General features: G+C 39.7%; 2 protein-coding genes and 2 pseudogenes across 16 annotated transcripts in view; all 4 read left to right on the forward strand.

The window, feature by feature from the left end:
* The window catches only part of LOC102780923 (protocadherin alpha-C2-like), a 198,014-nt gene that overhangs the window by 61,629 nt on the left and 112,208 nt on the right, over window positions 1–24,177 (forward strand). The window contains exon 1 of one of the 15 annotated variants that reach the window (XM_087849833.1): window positions 328–2,911. The exons of the other annotated variants lie outside the window; for them this stretch is intronic. Coding sequence (XP_087705959.1) covers window positions 536–2,911 — 2,376 coding nt within the window. The 5' untranslated portion in view covers window positions 328–535. Of the gene's footprint in view, window positions 1–327; window positions 2,912–24,177 lie in introns of those variants that run through there. 15 annotated transcript variants of the gene reach the window in all.
* Window positions 3,430–5,962, forward strand: LOC148106156 (protocadherin alpha-8 pseudogene; annotated as a pseudogene).
* Window positions 7,068–9,594, forward strand: LOC102796607 (protocadherin alpha-3 pseudogene; annotated as a pseudogene).
* LOC148106157 (protocadherin alpha-8-like) lies at window positions 10,145–18,184 on the forward strand. The gene is made up of 2 exons (XM_087850029.1): window positions 10,145–12,674; window positions 17,685–18,184. Exons 1-2 carry the CDS (start codon window positions 10,329–10,331, stop codon window positions 17,688–17,690), a joined length of 2,352 nt encoding a protein of 783 aa, XP_087706155.1. The 5' UTR covers window positions 10,145–10,328; the 3' UTR covers window positions 17,691–18,184.

Here is a 24,177-nt window from a genome sequence, read left to right on the forward strand (position 1 = left end):
TGTTTATGCTCACTTTACAGTACACAGTCCCAACAGAGCTCTATTAGCTGTAACTGATATGACATATAAATCAAATTTAATGACATGAAGTAATTTAATTTACTGGTCATTTAGAGGGAATCTTCTCCACACTTTCAGATACTTTTTTTCTTTGAGCGTTTTTTCAAGAGTGCACTACCTTATAATTTATTTACAAATACCCCTCAATTTATGTCGAAAACTTCAAAATAAGAATAACACATGAGTTTTAACTTTCGATTTAAGTTTCACATAGTTCTGATTTTCTGTAGTAATTGTTTTGCTCACAAGGTGTCAGTATAGTGAAAAGAGGCAGCATTAAATGTGTTTTCTATCGTTGCATTTTGGTTGAGCCTCTTGATAGCGTCCCGGTTTGGATATTAAAGCAGTCGTTTCTGAGCTTGGGAATACGCTGTTCGTGCTTATGCTCGTTTTAGGAAAAGGGTGATTATTCTTTACTCATGGACGATTTGTATTGGATCGCTACAGTGCTGGGTTGCTCTTATAAGTGACACTGATGCTTTCGGGTGTAACCATGGAACAAAGAGGACATGAGAAAGGAATGGGGAGACGACGCGATGTCATCTGCATTGTTGTCCTGTTTTTGTGGAGCTTGGCGTCGGCACAATTAAGGTATTCAATCTCAGAGGAAACTAATGAGGGAACGGTTGTTGGAAACATCGCAAAAGATCTAGGATTAGATAAAAGCACACTGAAAACAAGGAAGTACAGGATTGTTTCTAGCGGTGCTGAACCCATTTTCCACGTAAATCAGAACGATGGTATCCTGTATGTGAGCCGAAAGATCGACAGAGAAGAGGTGTGCGCGAAAAGCAGTACGTGTGTGATAAATGTTAAAACTGTGCTAGAAAATCCACTGGAGGTCCATTACGTAGGAGTAGATGTGCTCGATATAAATGACCATGCTCCAGTTTTTCCAGAGGAAAATAAAATACTGGAGATTTCAGAATCTGTTCTACCCGGAGCACGATTTCAGTTAAAACCTTCACGGGATCTAGACAGTGGTCAGTATTCTGTGCAGCAGTATAAACTTAACCACAACGACCACTTCCGTTTAGAAGTGAGGGATAAAGGAGATGATGGTAAAATACCTATACTGGTTTTACAAAAAGCACTAGATAGGGAAGCAGCGCACAGTCACTCATTGGTGCTAACCGCATTAGATGGGGGGAAGCCACCAAAATCTGGAGACATGAACATTTTGGTAAATGTTTTGGATGTGAATGATAACACGCCCATTTTCTCAAAAGATCTTTATTCGGTTGAGCTCAATGAAAATGCTCCTGTAGGTACAGAAGTCATACAAGTGAATGCAACTGATCCAGATCACAGTCAGAACGGAGAGGTAGTTTACTCATTTGGCAACAGTGTGAGTAATAATGTGTTTAACCTTTTTGATATTGACCAGTCAACAGGAAAGATAACTGTAAAAGGTCTGCTGGATTATGAGCAAAAGGATAAATATGAGATTGAAATTCAGGCGTCAGATAGAGGTTTGGCTCCGTTAACTACGGAAAAGAGTGTAATTATTAAGATTGTTGATGTAAATGATAACGCACCGGAGATTGAGGTTACTTCATTTTCCAGCTCTATCCCAGAAGATTCCAGACCTGGAACTACAGTAGCTCTTATCAGTGTAAATGATTTGGACTCTGGAGTCAATGGAAAAGTAATTTGTTCCTTAGGTGACGATGTTCCGTTTGCATTGTCACCATCTTTACAGGACAAAATGTATTCATTAGTGACCAAATCCCCCCTGGACAGAGAGAAACAGTCACAATATGAGTTGACAATAACAGCAAAAGACGCAGGTCAGCCTCCGTTATCATCTGAAAAGACAATAAGCGTTACGGTGTCCGATGTGAATGACAACCGTCCAGAGTTTTCACTCAGCCCATATACTTTCTATGTTGCTGAGGGAAACAGTCCAGGAGCTTCAGTGTTTTCTGTTAATGCCTCTGATCATGATGAGAATGATAATGCGCGCATTTCCTATCATATTATCAGAGATGGAAGTGAAGATAATAAAGTCACTTCATTTCTAAACATAAACTCTGAAAATGGGGACATTTTAGCGCTGAAAAGTTTTGACTTTGAAACGCTGAAAACTTTTCAGTTCCAAGTTGTTGCCTCAGATTCTGGAACTCCGTCACTAAGCAACAACGTCACAGTCAACGTCTTCATCCTGGATCAGAACGACAATGCTCCAGTCATCCTGTATCCACTCAGCTCCAACGGCTCGACTAAAGGCGTGGAGGAGATTCCCCGAAACGTCAACGCAGGACACTTGGTGACTAAAGTCAGAGCCTTTGACGCTGATATAGGATATAACGGCTGGTTGCTCTTTTCACTGCAGGAAGTTACTGACCACAGTCTCTTTGCTTTGGACCGCTATACAGGACAGATCAGAACACTTCGCTCATTCACAGAGACAGACGAGGCTGAGCATAAACTGCTCATACTGGTCAAAGACAACGGCAACGTTTCCCTCTCAGCAACAGCTACTGTGATTGTCAAACTTGTGGAGCCCAAAGAGGCTTTTGCAGCTTCTGATGTTAAAAGTGCAGCAAAAGATGATGAGGACAGTAATGTCATATTTTACCTTATGATAACTTTGGGAGCCGTTTCTGTGCTTTTTCTCATAAGCATCATCGTGCTGATTGCGATGCAGTGCTCCAAATCCACAGACTATACTTCTAAATATCTGCCAGAGACTAATTATGATGGGACACTGTGTCACAGCATCCAGTACAGATCAGGGGAGAAGCGGTACATGCTCGTTGGACCCAGAATGAGTATAGGATCTACTATAGTACCTGGGAGTCATGCAAATACTCTAGTGCTACCTGATCGGAGACGAGCATCTGAAGAGGTAAGACATTTATGTTGGAGAACGGAACAGTTTGCAGTCATGTGATATTAATTCATTTACCTTTTATAACGTCACAGAAAGGCATTTGGACCGGCCGTTATTCACTGTCCGTTTTCCTGACATAGTATTCATGTCCCGATTTGAAAATTATTTAAAAAATAAATTTAAATACTATAAATATTTTGTATAAAATATCAGAGTATTAGTATTTAAAGTTATTATCTGGAAACATCTAACGTTTTTCAGAATCGAATTCTACTGCCTCCACTTAGAACCTTCTAATTAGCTAATGAGGAAAAGTGATTTTCAGATTCCTCTAAGCCTGTAAGTCAAAGTAAATAAACATGCTCCTTTAGAATTACCTGGAAACAGCTGCAGTATTTTGACTTTCTTGCAATACATAACGAATTCGCACGGTGTCAGTGTGCTGGCAAAAGACAGACTGTATCTTGTCGTCATTGCATTACGGTTCCACCTTTTTATTATCTTCTCGGTTCCCTACAGACAGAATAAGTTGAACGGGTGCTGTGATCGTTTTACAAATTTTCCGGATTTGTTACGTCTTTTGAAATAAGCATCTCATAGGTATGTGCGTGTTGGACTCTTTTCTTATGACACTGTGACTGACACCGCGAAGAGTTGGTTCATTTTGTTTTAATGATGGGACAAAGAGGATGCGAACGAACGTGGATGAAAGGACGGAGTGTTGTGTGCTTGATCGCTATGCTTCTGTGCGGTGTGGCATCGGCTCAATTAAGATATTCCATTTCTGAGGAAGTTGAAGAAGGAACTGTGGTTGGAAATATAGCAAAAGATTTGGGATTAGAGAAAAGCACACTAAAAGGCAGGAAATACCGGATTGTAACCAGTGCCATAGATCCTCTTTTTAATGTGGATCAAAACGACGGGATCCTGTACGCGAGGAGAAAAATTGACCGGGAAGAGGTTTGCGAGCGGAGCAGTACTTGTACAATAAATCTGAAAACGGTGCTAGAAAACCCACTGGAAGTCCATTATGTTGCTATAGAAGTGGTGGATTTAAACGACCATTCTCCCACATTCCCTGAAAAAGAGACAACACTGGAGATTTTTGAGTCTGTGCTACCAGGCGTGCGAATTCCGCTGCAACCCGCACGAGATCCAGACAGTGGCCCCTTCTCTCTTCAGCAGTATAAACTTAGCTCTAATGACCACTTTCGTTTGGAAGTTAAAGACTCGGGAGACGACGGTAAAATACCTGTACTGATTGTTCAAAAATCTTTAGACAGAGAAACTGCAGGAAGCCACACGCTCATACTAACGGCCATGGACGGGGGTAAACCTTCGAAATCGGGCACTATGAATATTCTAGTCAGTGTTTTAGATGTAAATGATAATGGCCCCATTTTCTCTAAAGATGTTTACACAGTGATGCTTCATGAAAATGCTCGGGTAGATACAACAGTCATTCAGGTAAACGCAACAGATTTAGATGATGGACCCAACGGGGATGTGGTTTATTCGTTTAGCAATGGCGTGAATCGCAAATTCTTTAAGCTTTTTGATATTAATCAGAAAACAGGTGAGATCATTGTAAAAGGTTTAATAGACTATGAGGAGAGAGACAGATACGAAATTGAAATTCAGGCATCAGACAAAGGCCTGCCTCCAATGGCTACACAAAAAAACGTGATTATTAATATAGTTGATGTGAATGATAACGCACCTGATATTGAGGTTACCTCATTTTCCAGCTCTATCCCAGAAGATTCCAGACCTGGAACTACAGTAGCTCTTATAAGTGTAAATGATTTGGATTCTGGTCTTAATGGAAAGGTTATTTGTAGTGTAATTGATGATGTCCCTTTTGTTTTATCACCATCTTTACAGGACAAAATGTATTCATTAGTAACCAAGACAACTCTAGACAGAGAGAAACAGTCACAATATATAATAACAGTAGTTGCAAAAGACGGTGGCCAACCATCGTTATCATCTGAAAACACAATAAGTGTTACGGTGTCCGATGTGAATGACAACCGTCCAGAGTTTTCACTCAGCCCATATACTTTCTATGTTACTGAGGGGAACAGTCCAGGAGCTTCAGTGTTTTCTATTAAAGCCTCTGATCGTGATGAGAATGACAATGCTCGCATTTCCTATCATATTATCAGAGACGGAAGTGAAGATAATAAAGTCACTTCATTTCTAAACATAAACACTGAAAATGGGGACATTTTAGCGCTGAAAAGTTTTGACTTTGAAACACTGAAAACTTTCCAGTTCCAAGTTGTTGCCTCAGATTCTGGAACTCCGTCACTAAGCAACAATGTCACAGTCAACGTCTTCATCCTGGATCAGAACGACAACGCTCCAGTCATCCTGTACCCACTCAGCTACAATGGTTCTGCTCAAGGTGTGGAGGAGATTCCCCGAAACGTCAACGCAGGACACTTGGTGACTAAAGTCAGAGTCTATGACGCTGATATAGGATATAACGGCTGGTTGCTCTTTTCACTGCAGGAAGTGACTGACCACAGTCTCTTTGCTTTGGACCGCTATACAGGACAGATCAGAACACTTCGCTCATTCACAGAGACTGACGAGGCTGAGCATAAACTGCTCATACTGGTCAAAGACAACGGCAACGTTTCTCTCTCAGCAACAGCTACTGTGATTGTCAAACTTGTGGAGCCCAAAGAGGCTTTTGCAGCTTCTGATGTTAAAAGTGCAGCAAAAGATGATGAGGACAGCAACGTGATATTTTACCTTATGATAACTTTGGGCGCAGTTTCTGTACTTTTTCTCATAAGCATCATCGTGCTGATTGCAATGCAGTGCTCCAAATCCACAGACTATACTTCTAAATATTTGCCAGAGACTAATTACGATGGGACACTGTGTCACAGCATCCAGTACAGATCAGGAGAAAAGCGGTACATGCTAGTTGGACCCAGAATGAGTATAGGATCTACCATAGTTCCGGGTAGCCATGCAAATACTCTAGTGCTTCCTGATAGGAGACGCACATCTGAACAGGTAAGAAAGACTTTATTTAAACAGTTGTTTTGAGAGTAGTTCACAATTCTCAGACATTCCAAAAAATACTGACTCAACTTAGAGCTTGAATTCCGTTGATATAAATATGTTCAAAGTGCTGCGTTAAACTTTCTCTTTATAACAGCTGAATAGAAATAGAACATAAATTTGTAGTGTGTATTCATCACCCAAACTAGCTGTGTGTGTGTGTTAATGAGATGGTTGGTATGTGTTTGCTAACAAGTAACGAGCTGATCTGTTAAAATCATAAATTAAACTACAGTTAGTGTGCTGTGGTTTAATATTAATGTTTATCCCTTTTGCCTTTGAAACTGAAAATATCTAATAAATCAGAAACAGACAACCTTTCGACTGAACATGAAAGATTTAATTTTAAATATTCAAGAAAAAAAATAATTGCTTTTCAGAACTAGAACACCTGAAACATTTCTTTGGTAGTTTTCCCACTTTAGAGGCCGCTGACAAAACTGTAGCAGATTTCAAGGAATTGCAGGGAACTGAATTGTATCACTGAAGTTACTGGGTGTTATATATTTTCCAAATAAGGAAACCACAGTGATGACCTTTTAGAATGATGGGCGTGCTCAGAGCAAATTATGGCACAATTTCTGACGTTTAAAAGACATTATCGATAATGACACCGTGTTTTAATACATATAATGCTGTGTTATTGTCGTTGGATAGTTAAATCTATAACGCGCATGTCTATTTAATTCCCATAACATTTATGTGTGCTGAAAGTGTATCAGACTTTGTCGGTGTGCGTCTGCCTGTGGTCGGTAGTGTTGCTGTCCATAGTGCTGAAAGTTGTTACAGTACTACAAGCCTTTTTATTAGAAATAATACAGAAATAACTCATATAAATTTCCAAAGAAGGAACCTTACAAATAACAGATAATATATCTTATTCTTAGCAGAACGCTGTTTTGTTTCCTGCAGTTGCCAAATAGTTTTGTTGCTTGAATTTAGTTGATTTTATTTTATTTCTTAGGTCCACGGTGCTGCAATAACGTTATATATCGCATGGTGTCGGTGTAATTACAAATGTTTTCTCTAGTGTCTTTTTGTCGTCACCAGCTGGTCCAGCCCTGTATTTTGGCATTTTGTGCAACGAGCTTAAATAAGAATTCAGCTGTTTGTCGTTCTCGGTGGTGTGCACAGATAGGTTTAATTTATGGAGAGCAGGTTAAAAAGAAACCCTGCTGCACTTTATTTGTAAACGACACAATAATTGATCCTGAAGTCATAATTTTATTCTGCACATAATGGAACAAAGAGGACGGCGGACGTGGATCGAGCGATGGAGATGCATAGTCTACGCGGTGGCATTGGTGATGTTTGGGAGCGAAGCCTCGGCTCAGATCAGATATTCCATCTCTGAAGAGGTTAAAGAAGGAAGTGTTGTTGGAAACATTGCGAAAGACGCGGGGATTGATAAGGTTACGCTGAAGGAAAGAAAGTACCGCATTGTTGGCAGTTCAAAGGAACCCCTTTTTCATTTGAATCAAGACGACGGTGTTCTGTATGTGAGCAGGAAAGTGGACAGGGAAGAGATTTGCGAACGAAGACTCGATTGTGTAATAAACCTTAAAACAGTGCTAGAAAATCCTCTGGAAATTCATTATGTGGCCGTAGAGGTGGTGGATGTAAACGACCACTCCCCCATCTTTCCAGAGAAAGAGAAACGACTTGAAATATTTGAATCGACGATACCGGGTGCAAGATTTCAGCTCCAACCTGCACGAGACCCAGACGGTAGCCAGTTCTCTGTTCACCAGTATAAACTAAGTCACAGTGATTACTTTCGTTTGGAGTTAAAAGATAGAGATGATGGTAAAATGCCATTTCTAGTTTTACAGAAGCAGTTAGATAGAGAGGCTGCGAGAGAGCACAAGCTTCTCCTTACCGCTATTGATGGGGGGAGACCGCCAAAGTCTGGGACAACGCAAATACTGATTGAGGTACTTGATGTTAACGACAATGCACCTGTTTTTACACAAGATGTATACTCTGCTATGCTGAATGAAAACGCACCCCCCGGCACGCTAGTCATTCGAGTGAATGCCACAGATTTAGATGAGGGAGCAAACGGTAAAATTGTTTACTCTTTTGGTAAGGAAGTCGAAATCAAACTGCAAAAACTGTTTTATATAGACTCGAGCACGGGGGAAATTAAAGTGACTGGTGAAATTGATTACGAAGAAAATGAACGTTATGAAATTGATATAAGAGCGTCTGATGAGGGGACTATCCCTTTATCAACAGACAAAAGTGTGATAATAAAGGTAATCGACATGAACGATAACCCACCCGAGATTGAAGTCACGTCATTTTCTAAGTCAATTCCCGAAGACTGTAGGATTGGAACAACAGTAGCTTTGATCAGCGTGAACGATTTAGATTCAGGTCCCAGTGGGAAAGTCTCCTGCTTCATACCTGAGGATGTTCCTTTTGCTATATCGCCATCCCTCCAAGATAATATGTACGCCATAGTGACCAAGTCACTGCTGGACAGAGAAGAAAGGTATTTTTATGAACTTACAGTTGTTGCAAAGGATGCTGGTGTTCCATCACTCTTAAGTGAAAAGACAATAACTGTGGCGATATCAGACGTGAACGACAACAGGCCTCAGTTTTCAGTCAGTCCTTACATATTTTACATCACTGAAAATAACGATTTAGGTGCACAATTATTTTCAGTAAAGGCGTCCGATTGTGATGACAGTGATAATGCGCGTATTTCATATCACGTTTATCGGGACAACAGCGAAGGCAGTATGGCATTGTTTTTAAATATTAACTCGGAAAGTGGAGATGTTACGGCGCTGAAAAGTTTTGACTTTGAAACGATGAAAACTTTCCAGTTCCAAGTTGTTTCCTCAGATTCTGGAAATCCGTCACTAAGCAACAATGTCACAGTCAACGTCTTCATCCTGGATCAGAACGACAATGCCCCAGTCATCCTGTATCCACTCAGCTCCAACGGCTCTGCTCAAGGTGTGGAGGAGATTCCCCGAAACGTCAACGCAGGACACTTGGTGACTAAAGTCAGAGCCTATGACGCTGATATAGGATATAACGGCTGGTTGCTCTTTTCACTGCAGGAAGTGACTGACCACAGTCTCTTTGCTTTGGACCGCTATACAGGACAGATAAGAACACTTCGCTCATTCACAGAGACAGACGAGGCTGAGCATAAACTGCTCATACTGGTCAAAGACAACGGCAACGTTTCTCTCTCAGCAACAGCTACTGTGATAGTCAAACTTGTGGAGCCCAAAGAGGCTTTTGCAGCTTCTGATGTTAAAGGTGCCGCAAAAGATGATGAGGACGACAATAACGTGATATTTTACCTCATGATAACTTTGGGCGCAGTTTCTGTACTTTTTCTCGTCAGCATCATCGTGCTGATTGCGATGCAGTGCTCCAAATCCACAGACTATACTTCTAAATATTTGCCAGAGACTAATTATGATGGGACACTGTGTAACAGCATCCAGTACAGATCGGGAGAGAAGCGGTACATGCTAGTTGGACCCAGAATGAGTATAGGATCTACTATAGTTCCGGGTAGCCATGCAAATACACTTGTGCTTCCAGATAGGAGACGCACATCTGAAGAGGTAAGAAAGGCTTTATTTTAACAGGTTTTTTTTTTTTAGAGTAGTTCACAATTCTCAGACACTCCAACAAATACTGACTCTACATATTTAGAGCTTGAATTCCGTTGATATAGATATGTTCAAAGTGCTGCGTTAAACTTTCTCTTTATAACAGCTGAATAGAAATAGAACACAAATGTGTAGTGTATATTCATCACCCAAACTGAGTATGAGTATGAGTATAGGATGTACCATAGTTCCGGGTAGCCATGCAAATACACTAATGCTACCTGATCGGAGAGGGACATCTGAAGAGGTAAGAATGTCTCTCTTAATTTGAATATCTCATGAAGTAAAATGAACATTAATATATTTTTGGAGGAGCTTGGACGAGATTATTTTGTTCATGTTGAAATGATGTCGAGTGCACTTTTCCCGTGTTTTGCTTGACCCCTCGACACGAAGTTGAAGCTTTTAAACACTATTTTTATTTATCTCCATTGTAACGTCAGCTCGCATGGTGTCACTGTTTGTGAAAATTAACGACTCCCGGCTGTACGTCTTCTACGTCAGTAGTTTTGCGCTACAGTATTTCTCGTCAGGGTGCACTTGCGCTTTGGGGGGCAATGGCTTTAAATCTTTGATACCCTCGGAATCATTATGTTTCGGAATCCTGGAATATTTGGTTTTCATCAGTTCCAGTGTTTCGATGTAAATTCATATTTCAATGTTTAACCGTCCTGTTCCTATTATTTTGCTTATTCTGTGAATTCGCCATGGCACGACGGGGATGCGGAGTATTGTTGGAGCGCTTGGCCGTCTTTATTGTTTCGTTGGCTCTCACTATGAATTCTTCTTCCGCACAGCTGCGATACTCTATTCCCGAAGAGCTAACGGTGGGTTCTGTTGTTGGAAATATCGCTAAAGATTTAGGGATGGATCACAGTGCTTTGCATGCTAGAGGATTTCGCATCGTTTCTGGATCGACTGAACCCCTGTTTCAACTCACCAGCAACGGCATAATACACGTTAACAGAAAAATAGACCGAGAAGAGGTGTGTGAACGGATAACCACCTGTATTCTGAACATAAAGACTGTGCTAGAGAATCCCTTAGAGGTTCACTACGTCGGCATTGAGGTTTTAGATGTAAATGACCACTCTCCCATATTCACGGACAACCAGACGCATTTAGAGATATCCGAATCTGCTTTACCTGGGGCGCGATTTCAGCTACAAGGCGCCCGTGATCCAGACAGCGACATGTTTTCTATTCAACAATATAAGCTCAGTCAAAATGACCATTTTCGTTTGGAGGTTAAGGATAGAGAAGAGGATGGCAAAATTCCTGTTTTGTTTTTACATAAAGCGCTGGACAAAGAGGCTGCGCGAAGTCACAGATTGCTTCTGACAGCAGTTGATGGAGGAAAGCCCGCTAGATCAGGGACGATGGAAATTATTGTTAATGTTCTGGATGTGAATGATAATATGCCAGTTTTTGCCAGAGACTCATACACTGCTGTACTTGATGAAAATTCACCAATTGGCACAACTATCGTACAAGTAAATGCCACAGATTTAGATGATGGTTTAAATGGGGAGGTGGTTTATTCATTTGGGAATAATGTAAATAAGAAATCACGTCAAATTTTTGAAGTCGATAGCAATACAGGTGAAATTATTGTGAAAGGGCCCATAGACTATGAAGAAAAAGACAGATATCAAATTGATATTAAAGCTTCTGATAAAGGGCAAGTCCCCCTGGCAACAGAAAAAAGTGTTAAAATAACTATTGTGGACTTAAATGACAACACACCTGAAATTGAGGTGACATCCTTTTCAAGTGCAGTCCCTGAGGACTCTAAACCAGGAAGGACCGTAGCACTGATAAGCGTGAACGATAACGATTCAGGTGTAAATGGAAAGGTGATGTGTTCTGTAAGTGAAGGTGTACCTTTCACATTAACGCCTTCATTACAAGAAAATATGTACTCTTTAGTCACCAAGTCACTGCTGGATAGAGAACAGCAACCCAAGTATGACATAAGAATTGTTGCAAAAGATGCTGGTAACCCGCCACTGTCATCTCACAGGATAATAAGTGTGATAATATCAGATGTGAATGACAACAGTCCAGAGTTTTCAACAAACCCATATATGTTTTATGTGACTGAAAACAATGCTGCTGGAGGATCTTTATTTTCTGTCAGTGCTCATGACTGTGATGAGGGTGATAACGCCCATATATCATATAATATTATGAGGAATGCTGATGAAAAATTGACATCATTTCTAAGTATAAACCCTGAAAATGGAGAAATTGTGGCACTGAAAAGTTTTGACTTTGAAACAATGAAAACTTTCCAGTTCCAAGTTGTTGCCTCAGATTCTGGAACTCCGTCACTAAGCAACAATGTCACAGTCAACGTCTTCATCCTGGATCAGAACGACAACACTCCAGTCATCCTGTACCCACTAAGCTCCAACGGTTCTGCTCAAGGTGTGGAGGAGATTCCCCGAAACGTCAACGCAGGACACTTGGTGACTAAAGTCAGAGCCTATGACGCTGATATAGGATATAACGGCTGGTTGCTCTTTTCACTGCAGGAAGTTACTGACCACAGTCTCTTTGCTTTGGACCGCTATACAGGACAGATCAGAACACTTCGCTCATTCACAGAGACAGACGAGGCTGAGCATAAACTGCTCATACTGGTCAAAGACAACGGCAACATTTCTCTCTCAGCAACAGCTACTGTGATTGTCAAACTTGTGGAGCCCAAAGAGGCTTTTGCAGCTTCTGATGTTAAAGGTGCAGCAAAAGATGAGGAGGACAGTAATGTCATCTTTTACCTCATGATAACTTTGGGCGCAGTTTCTGTACTTTTCCTCATCAGTATAATCGTGCTGATTGCAATGCAGTGCTCCAAATCCACAGGTTACACTTCTAAATATCTGCCAGAGACTAATTATGATGGGACACTGTGTCACAGCATCCAGTACAGATCAGGAGAGAAGCGGTACATGCTAGTTGGACCCAGAATGAGTATAGGATCTACTATAGTTCCGGGTAGCCATGCAAATACACTTGTGCTTCCAGATAGGAGACGCACATCTGAAGAGGTAAGAAAGACAATTTTATTTCTAGGCAGTTATGCTATAATTTTAATCAGAAATAAGAAGCTGATCCTACAAAATAATCTATTCAGCAGGAACCGTCAAGAAGCATAAAAAAATATTCACTGTGTGAAATAAGTAGGCTGTGTGTTGATAAAATGCCTTACATGTGGTTTTCTGGTTAGTTCTCACACAGTCCAAACTGCTAATTCATAAGCAAATTGAACTGTTGCTTCTATGCCGTGTCTATACCATAATATGGTGCTCTGCTTTTGAAGTTTAACATTATTTATAATACTAATATCACCCAAATATCCAGACAGACACTTATTGTGGTTTGCATGTATTTATGTCTGAGTCTGAATGAAAAACTGTGAGCTTTGCGCTGTATACGCTTGTTGTTGGGTTTTTTTCATCTTTAATTGCATCTATATATCCTTCCTGTCTATGAGGTTTCTTACATGGGCTTAAAGCAACTGAATGACTGGCTATGAGATTTCTTGTGGTTTGTGCTTGCTGATGCTGCTGAGGTGATTCAATGGGCCATGAATGGCTGGAGCTAAGACAGAGAAGAGCAGAGAGTGCCTGAGGCGGGTGTGCAGTGCATCACAATGTGCAGCAAGTCAGGTGGGGTTGTTTCAGCAGGGATGTGAATTCATTCCAGGAGTGAAAAACAAGCAATATAATTTTACTATTTTTTTTAATTGATTGGTTTGTTGTGCTTTGGAATTGAGGAATACTGATGTAGAAGACTGTATATTTAGCACACTGCACACAAGCTTCAGAGTGCATGATCCCCTTTGACTTACTGAAAATAGGTCACATTCTATGACATGTGCGAAGGTCTGCAAGCATGAGTCTGAGAGGTGATTCTCTATCGAACATTGTGTGTTGCCCATAGCAACACACTGGGAGATCCACCTCTCAGACTCTACTGGTTTCCACAGACTAGCATGCACTCAACGGTCTTAGCAACAGCAGTGGAAGAGGATGAACGAGGGAGGGATGGAGAAAGCAGTAGAGTAGGGGGAGGGGATGTGGCTTTTGTACAGCTCATCTATAGAAACCTCACAATATTTGATAAGAATTGGTTTATGTCTATATATACTCGTGGATTATAATACCACATTCAGAACTGTAAACTAGGAAGCACATGCTGCAGATAGTAAAGGAATAGCAAAAGCAGGAATATTCTAGCTTTTAATTAGATATTTTATAGTATGGAGGATAATCTATTCACCCAAAAAACTGGGTCAACGTTAGATTCCCTACACAGGAAACTGACAGAAAAAAAGCATATTTTAAATTATAAACATATATGTCTGTGCTGAAAACTGGTGCTGTATGAGAAGCTACTGAGCAGCATGTGAAATAAAGCAGCAAGCTAAAGCTTGAATACAGGAAGGTAAAGGATCGGTTCAGATTCAGAGTAAGAGAGGCTGGCCACACTTTCTCTGCAGTTCATCTGTCCAGATTTATTTAGCTCTGCTAGCAATAACTGCCCCTCTGAGCGTATGTGTGCATGAATGAATATTTTATATGCACGAGTCCATGCGTGAGTGTGAGAGAGATAGAAATCAGGCTTTGTGTGTGTGTGTGTGTTGCAGTACAGCAGCAATGCTAAGCTGTGCCTGGATAGCAGATGCCCAGAAAAGATGTGATTAAAAATGAGAGCATCTCATTAAAACTAATAAGTGCTTGGAAATGTCATTGCATCACAGACTGTGAGCCGATTGCCTGTATTTTTATTATAGTGTATTTTTATTTATTTTATTCCTGCGCCATCATAGTTTGTTTTTTAATAGTTAAGAAAAAACACATGGAAAGAGGAGTGGATGAGCTGCAACTACTTTAATGCAAGCACATGGGATGCACCTTTGTTGTACAGTAAATAAACACTTTTTAATATGTATATTACTATTGCAAAAACAGATGAAAAAAATACTCCTGCATTTTAAACTTGCTGATCTTAATTTAGTTTGATGTAAGAAGACGTAAACTGTTTACAGTTTTCATTCTGTATGCTCTCCTCTGTGGGGGTGTGGCTGCTTGCTCCAGTGGCTTTGTCTGTTTGCTTGGCTAGCTCAGCAGATCTCTGCAACTGTGTTTGCATGCGGTATGTCTACGCAAAATGTTATCTACAGTGCAGTTACCTGTATACATTGCTTTTATTGAATAGGTGACAGCACGTTCCTCATTAAACTGCATTCATTGCAGTTTGGGAATGTTGTAAGAAGCCAATCATGTACAACAGTAGTGTGTAGTCATTTCAGCAACTTTCCTCCTATTTACCTTTCTTTTTGTGTCTTTTCTTCTAAAGTAACACATAAAATGCTGACAGCTAAACACACTCATATCATGCTTCACTCTACTTGCCTTTGCGTTTTAACTTATTCTGCACCTAATCCCTATCTCAAATTTTATGAAAAATAACCTGCATTTTGTTTTCTGCTTTTATAGCAATGAGTGTTCCATCAGTATACTACTCCATGCAGTACTCACTGTTCTGCCTCTGCTCTAAGGACTGCTTATCCTTCCTCTTTTTTTGCAGCTTCTCTCTCTCTATCTCTCTCTCTCTTTCTCTCCCCTTTCATACTGATTTTGCTCTCAGTAGTTCCCTTCCCCCTTCCCACTCTTGGCCTCCTTTTCCCACTTCCTTGTTTCTGTTCTTCCTCTTCTCCTTCATATGGTGCACTTCTTTATTTCCCGGGTGATATTTGACTTGCTTTCTGCAATCTTTCTCTGGTTATGCCACATGCTCTTAAGCTGTGTGCTGCTGCGCCTCATGCCTGTAGGGTCATAGCAGTGGATGCTGAATGTGCTGTTGTATGTCAGTAGGGCACATTCTCCCTTATTGCTCCAGCTTTGTATGAGGACGCCGCCACTCACATTGAGGTCAGCAGCAGTGATGGTAATCTAATTTTGGACACATAGTGCAGTACAGCAAAAACAGCTACCATCATCATGTTCACACTTTACACATGCACACTTGTCCCCATAGATGCACATGCAATATCACATCACTGATATCACATACTGTGTCTAATCCTCTTTATTCAAAGGCACTTTCACAGATAAACTGACTGGTGTGTGTGTGTGTGTGTGTGGGGGGGGGGGGGGGGGGGGGGGTGGTGGTGGTGGTGGTGGTGTGTGTGTGTGTGTGTGTGTGTGTGTGTGTGTGTGTGTGTGTGTGTAATTGTGCATGCACAATTTTAACTTTGCTAAAACTGAATTGTGAAGTTGAGTAATGATAAATGTATTTTATGTTTAGCAAAAACTTAGGTACCTGGAACTGTATTTAAAAAAAAATCAGGTTAACTTATGATAACTTCAGCCTTTTAAACTGATCAAATGCATCTAATATTTTTTGTTTAATTAGACTTTTCTTGAACTAGTGCACAAAACTTTGCGACAATACCTAAAATACAATACAAAAAATAACTCTCGTGCTTGTTTATATTTTATGATGAGCATACTAAGTAGATTCACATTGTTACTGAACTTTTTTTTCTTTCACTGGACATTGATTTTTATTTTTAAGGTGCAGTCACTGACTGTTGTTTGGAGACTTGCTTTTCACTACAGAAAAACTTAGTGGAAGAATTCAAGCAACACATTGACTTTGACAGTCTGGTTTTTATTAGTGTTGACCTGAAGCACGTGATTTGTAGATGTTTCCAAACAAGTGGTTGTCTGAGCTGCTATTTACTACGTATCTCTGCTATGAGTGCTTGTGTTCATATCTGTACTTCCTCTTAGTAAACATTTAGGCAATATGGTGCTGGTTAATCAGGAGATTAATGTCAATATCAACAAGCATTGCAGCAATGCATCTTTTGGTGTTCTTAGTAAATAATCTGTTTGTTGACCTCTGTGTGCTGCACTTTGAACACAGAGTGGCAGAGAAGGGCTGAACGAAGATGTGTTTTGTGTCAAGATGTTTTTATGTCAAGTTAAATTCAGTTATTTAACTTTACCTTTGAGTCTTGTATATTCAATTTTAAATTTTCCACTTTGTATGTTTAATGCATGACACTCACTGCAGTTCCACATGAACCACTCACACAGTACAGACAATGCCCTTATTTGATTAAGCTCATTTAATAAACACAATAAATCAACTAGAAACATGACAAGAAGATGACCTGGATTTTTTCAGTTGCTTCTGGACTAACAGGGCAAAAATAGAAGTCAATGGGATAAAAATTTAATTGCAGGCTGCACTCAGATCTGTGGGGCAACACTGCTTGGCACAGCTCCTTTAGCTCTTGTCATTTGCACTAGGACATGACTGATTTAGAGCCATGTGTAGCTTTAATGTCAGATGGCAAAAGCTAGGCAGTACTGGTCAGTATTTGGGTCAAACTTTCTTTAGTGTTGATAAAGATACAAATAGAATTTATCGGGTGTCCAGCAAAATTTGACACAGCAAATCATAAAGAATAATAGCAAAAAGAAAAGAAAAAAACTACATAATTCCTGTCTTTTATTTTTACTGTTTGAAAAGGTCTGACCCTTTGCTATCTCTACCACTTGGTTATATAAGCCATCAGTTTCATTATCTCTCAGTCCATTGACTCATGAGTCCCATAGATTGGTCCTTGCTACTCTTATTTTAGAATCACTCTAGTGCAGCTGAATCAGTCCACGGAGGCCTTTCTCTGGAGCTTTAGCTGGGTCAACTTCTCTAAGCATTAAAAACATTGCACCAAAAAAAGGCATTTGCATACACTATCTCCATGTGTCCCTTTAACTCCTTGATGGATGATATGAGCCTAGCTTAGTGTACTGCATTGTGATGATTTGTTCACTGTCTTTATGTCAAGCTCTCTTTGCAATGCTTTACTTTCCTAACAATAGTCATATTAATAGTATCATAATGCTTAACAGTACTTAAGTCTAGACATGTATGTCTGTGTGTTGTAATGCAGAGTGATTGGTAGCTTTGTTAAGTGCATTGAGCCATGTGCAGTGTTTACAAGTTGTTGTTTTTCCTCTTTTTTTCTGAATCAACAGAGATAAGAACAGATGCTGGTCTGTGCTGCTCTTGTTTGGCATCAGTGCTCATACAGCCAGAACATCTGCTGCTGTGCTTAGGTCATCATGTCATGCCTGGAGGATTGAACTGACTGACGGGTCAGGGCAAGGATACACGCAAAACAGCCAGCCATTAAGCAGAACACTAGTAAAGACACATATGGCTTAAAAACCACTTTTAATTTATCCTGTACCAAAACCTAAAAACAGCACAATGAAGTGTCCTGAGATCTAGATTTAGGAAATAGGAATTTAGTGAATTGTGAGAGAAAGCATGAATGAGTGAGGGAAATTCAGAGTCTGCTGTTTAGTTGCTGGGTGTAACCTTGCTAAGAGGATTGCCTTCTTATCCTGGCACTGCTCACTGCGGGGTAAATGGGGTAAATGAGGTATACGGTCACAAATGGCATATACTTGTCTAATTAATACCGTATTTGTTGCCACACATGGATGGAATCAAATGTTGGCCGTTAGAGGGATTGAGTCTGTAGCTGCAGGGTTCCTCTTCCCCGTGTGGCTATTTGGCCTGTCTAGTTCCCCTACTAAACATCTTGAGTGAAGTCAATGCCTTGTTTATTCTTATCTTTCTGAATGTTCCAGCCCAGCTTTCAATGTGCTAATGTTTTATTCAATGTAACCAAATCACAACACTTTTTGTTCCTGCAATGTATATCTGGCAAAGCTCTGTGTTGCATGTCACATCCCTCTTTTACTCTAAATGTTCTCAATCTAATTTCTTTTAAAAATAAAAGTTCTACAATGTTTAATACAACACAAACCACACATTATCCCGTTAAAATAGGTCTTATTAGTTATATTATTAAAACTTTTCCCAAAGAAAACCAATGGGACAAACTCAAACTAGATTGTTTATTATTTCTCTTAAAGGTTGAGACTTGAAGTTTCACATGATATGGAGGAATAGTATGTGCATGTATGCCCCAAACAAAAATACGGCATATACCGCACAGCCTGGGTGGGTACAGGTATATCATACATTAATCCATGGTATCTGAAAGGATGCACAGTGTGTGTGTGTTTGTGTTTATGTATGATCACATGACACTGATATGGTCATGCAGACACATGACAAAGCCAATTTTAACAGTGATTAAAGCTACAGTGTAAAAAAAAGTCTTCTTGTATTCTCTGTGTTTTTAAAATGGACATTCAGCTCCTCCAGGTCATTTTTCTTAGTGTGTGATGCAGTGAGTTTTTCTGTTCAGGACGTGAGTCATCTCATCCCACATGTAGCTTTTCATTTTGCGAAGTTGGTCTGCTGGGTTTATTTCAGGATGAACCATCTGTCATAAAAAATGAATCAGGAATGTGGGCATTTAGGGTTGGTGCTAGTATTATTTTAACATGATATTAGAAAGATGATAGGCTATGACATTCCCTGTAGTCACACAGACACACAGATAAACATACACACACAGAGAGCCGTGTTTTTGTGTTTACATGTCTGTTCATTCCTAGACCTTTCTCTGTTTCCCACAATCAAATCTGGTAGTGTATGAATAACACAATGACACAAGGGTGTGGAAGATGATGATGCTGTGGCTCATACCACAAGCTCTCCTCCCACTGACTGCTCCCCCCCCCTTCCCCCAATCTTTGTTCTCTTGATTACTACCCCACTTTTCTCAGCCTCATGCGCTTTCCTTCTCATCTTCATCTCTCCCTCATTTCCTTCCCATTTCTAGCTCGATTCTTCAATCAGTGTATTTGTCTTCATATTTCTTCATTTCATTTCTTAAACAAAGAATCTCTTCTCCTCCTCCTCCTACGCATCCTGATTTCTTTTTGCTGATACTCTTTCTTATGCCCTCTCCTGTCGCTTTGTGCAACTGCAGGCTCACAGAAAATGGCTGACACATTTTGTAAGCTTGTTTACTCTTTCTTTTGTTATCCCCCAGTTCTCTGTGTTCTTTTCTCAGCCTGGTGTTCGTTTTGGTTTGACTTGATTGCTAACTGCTATTACAAAGCTTAGTTGAAGCTATACAATCTTTCCTTGCCTCTGAAAACATAGGTGGCCTCTTTTCTCTACCTCCTCTTTCTCTATAAACTGGAGCTGTGAGCTGAGTTTGTTAGAAAACCTTTTTCTCTCTCTTCCCTATGGCTGTAGTAGGGACACGCGAAGCATAGCCAAGTCTAGTGTTGTTTTTCAAAGCCAGAGGTCCTAGAGGAAAAATAATAATAATTTTGCCTGAATCCAAAGTAACATTTTTTCAGCTTGTTGCTTTTGACTTGAGTTAAATACTTCTTATACAGGAGGATGAAGGATGGGATTACATGAACAATGTTCTTAGAATTTGCATATTGCTATTCAGTTTTGTTAGATTTAAGGTAAGGATGGGTAATTTGGTTAATGTTAGGGAATATTTTGGTCACCGCATTATTTCTTCGATTTGTTCGTGGTCTGCATAAATAATCATTATGCTGTTCACAATTACTATTTTTCCTGTTTTCAGGAAACAATACATTTAACAATAATGTGTTTCATTTATTATTTTGTGGTTCATAAACCTACAGCTATCCCTTATTTTGGGGAAATGGCTATCAGAATTTATTGATTACATTTGTTTCATGCTTTTTCATGCTTGTTGCTATTTACATTTTATCAAATTGATTGGTATAAGTGTTGTGTTCAGTCAGACATTACCTTTCTCATTATTTTGTTTTTAGTCACAAAAGCATGTCACTCATTCAGAGACTATGAGCCTAAGGGCCTTTAAAACATTAATCTCACAAACTGAGCAACAGCAGCTGTACAAGGGCTAGTGCAATGAATTTCTTATTTATATTATATTTTAATTGCAGTACCACATAATTGAGACGTACCATTAGTTTCAAAAAGAGTGTTACTGTGTACCTCTGCTTCATTGCTGATAGTGTGTCAAATTATGTTAAGGCTTGATTTTATAGTAGATAGTGAGATCAGGTAGCAAGGGATTTAGCAAACAGATGAACACAGTCTTTTATGCAGACCAAAACTCACAGTAGATACTGGGCCAGATAATCTATGCATCGCATTACAGATAATGAAGTGAGAATCTGCTTAATGGGAATGAGGGAAGTAATGTTGTGCAGAGACAAAAAAAAAATGTGTTACCAAAATAACAAAATATGTTTACTCTGCTTGTTAACAGACTGCTATAAATGAGGTGCTCATGATAAGGCTGGAGTGCAATTGCTCCCTAAGCCCTTTACAGCCCAATTTTTGTCACTTTGCTTTGTCCTCTAGCAGAGAACTAAAGTAATGAATTATAGTGATAATGCTTCTAATAGTATAATGATAGAAATAGACAGAAAGTGTGAAATGGCATAAAAATACTCAGTACTTTGTAAGCAGTATATTAGAAACAATCCAGTGTAAACCTGCAACACATGACCTTTGTGAAAGCATCATGTTAGATCTCCATGCATTATATAAAAAGCTGTACTTTTGGCAGTTTGTCATGCCAAATGTTTAAAAGTGCCAAAATATTGCTGCTGTTCCTTTAAGTGTTTTCAAAAGAGAATTCCTATCCAAGCATTTTTTTGCATCTGCTATAACTGTCACTATCCCCATTTGTGTTGGATTAGGGCTTCTGTAAAATATGTAAAGTAATAATTCTACTATGTTAGTCCTCCAATACGATTAGGTGGAATCATCTTAACGATGCCATGAAGAGCAGCTTTGAAAGACAGCAGCTAATAAAATAACCTAGGATTTCACTCAGCTTTAAACTTCAGGCTAATGGCTAGACAGCATTATTATTATTATTATTATTATTATTATTATTATTATTTTTATTATTCATGCATCCATTCTCTTCCGCTTATCCTTGTCAGGGCTGTGGGGGGCTGGAGCCCATCCCAACTACCATAGGGGGAGAGGCAGGGTACACACTGGACAGGTCACCAGCCTGTCGCAGGGCTAACACATAGAGATAGACAACCATTCCCACTCACATTCACACCTTTCGGCAATTTAGAATTACCAGTTATGTAATTCTAGCTGTCAGTAGCTGACATCCCCATCTAACCCAACCTCACTAACTGCATGTCTTTGGACGGTGGGAGGAAGCCGGAGTAGCCAGAGAGAACCCGCACAAACACAGGAAGAACATGCAAACTTCAGACAGAAAGGCCCTGGCCAGGTGGTGGAATAAAACTCAGACCTTCTTGCTGTGAGGCAACAGTGCTAATCACCATGCCACCATGTTGTTTTCTTTAATTTGTTATGTATTTGCTTTGTCCTTGACTTTAAATTTTGCATTCTTATACCCACTTAAAAAGATCTGTCCCATTAAATTACTTTTTAAAGCTCCATATATTGTATGCTAAACATATGGTATGAGAGGACTGTGAATTCAACTTTACAGTCTGTAAGAAGCTGTAGTTTGTGTTGCTGTTGGATTGTGCTGAACAATACAGAGGCATGTTGTTGATATTTAATCTGACAAAAAGGGCCTGACATATTAAAAAAACAATAGCCACATATATAAAAAACACAGCTTCAAAAAGGCAACTGAATTGAGTAACACTAAAGCAAAATGCCATAACAATAATGAAGGTGGCATTTATTTCAGCATTCATATATCAGTGAGTTTTAGACAGAAAACATGTGGGGAAACATTAAACTAGCAAGTGTTTTTTCTTCCCTCACTGTTCAATACTCCTCAGCCAAAAACACACATGCATGCAAACTAACATGAACACTCAAACAATATGTGACACTTAGAGCAGATCATTTATATCCCTATCATCACACCTTAAGAAGGAACATTATTTTGCTGCTGCACAAGTAGATGTTTAAGTTTTGATGTTAATCAGAGTGGAAATTGGTGTTTGCTATTCTCGGTAAACGGAAATATAGGAGCCTATGCTTAAACGATTTGTAGGCAAGTTATTATTTTTATAAATAGTTATCTTCATTTCTGTGGAAAGTGGAGCAACCTCACAGAACCATCTCAGTCATTTCTCAGTGTCAGATTCTCTGCAGGCCAGCGCTCTCCTCTATAATTCATTCTTTTTTTATGCTCTTCCACCGAAGCTCTGCACTTCGAATGCACCACTGAATGATGCATGTTTCATGCTGCATGGCTATTAAGAACGTAAAAATAGATATTACACAAAGCTGAAATGGTGTGCAGGTGTAATGTGTGTGTAAAATATATATATGACACACTTAAGTATGGATAAATTATGCCTTGCAGCTCTTTGTGTGTACATTGTGTACAGTAGAAACGTCCAATGCTTGCCATATATTCTGCATAATCTTTACTTGTTTTAATTTGTAAATGATAGAAGAATTTCTCTGTTTTCTTCTCCGTTTTCTTTGTTTTGATATGTATCAGGCTGGATGAGATTGTGCAGGTATTGTTAGACTCAGTAGCTGACATCGGCATCTTCTTTCCCATCTGGGACAGTTGACATTTTAATTTCCGCAGGCAGAGGAAATGTGTAGTAGACACACAGCCTGTTAGTGTATCTTTAGCACTGATACAATTTTGGAAGTGTGTGAGGGTGCTAATCTAATTTAAGGCTTTATATCTTTGCCTGCCTCTGATATCAGTCTGTGTCTGTCTGTGGATATGGAAACTGCAATGGAGAACAAAGAGAGTGATTTTTTAAAAGGCTCCCCCTTGTGGCAACAAGTGGATACTACCAGCCTGTCTAAATATCAATGCATTCAATTATTTAACGGGTTACCACTCTGCATGTGGTAGTATATTGAATAGTATTTTTTACTGAGTTTCTCATGCAGTATTGATCTGCAGATAGCGGGTCTGTCCCCAATTTCCAGCCATACCAAAAACAGTACACTGACCTATTCCCCAGTGAACTGTTTGATTGACAAATCTAGGTTATCCATGCATATAAAGCTAGATTTATTCTTAATCCCACTGAGAATTGTTTGAGTCAAGCTATTTCAGTGTGTGAGTGAGGGAGAAAAAGAGAAAAGAGGAGGAGATGACAGAGACAGACTGTACCAGATGCTTTCTGTGCTCTATGTTACACTCCATGGTTGAATTTAATGTATCACTGTAGACAGTGTGAAAAAAAAAATATGATTTTTAATCAAACACAATCCATTTTTTTTAGTTTATATGGTTGTGTTTAAATGCCTTGTCCTTGGCTTATGTACTGACTGCTCATAAAGAAGGGTGTGGTGGAGGTAGAGGGGGAGGCAGGGTGGGGCATAGACAGGGGCTGCATCTGCGTCACCATGGGTACCAGAAGGGAGATAGTAAATCAATTCTGGGTGCTTTCTATAACACTGCCTTTGTTGCTAGGCACAATACTGAGCCAATCAGTGTCCATTTCAGCCACAGTGACCAATCAGATTTCTGTGCTACCTTTGCTGTTACCAAAGCCTGTTGAAGCTCCTGTTTACTGACAGCTTTGATTGATGCTCTGTTTTTGCAAAGTAATCCATGGCTGTTTTTCTGCTTGCACAACCAGTTGCTGAATTACACATTTT

This window comes from Neolamprologus brichardi, chromosome 2, assembly GCF_056152115.1.
Source record: "Neolamprologus brichardi isolate AB-2024 chromosome 2, ASM5615211v1, whole genome shotgun sequence".
Taxonomy (NCBI): Eukaryota; Metazoa; Chordata; class Actinopteri; order Cichliformes; family Cichlidae; genus Neolamprologus; species Neolamprologus brichardi.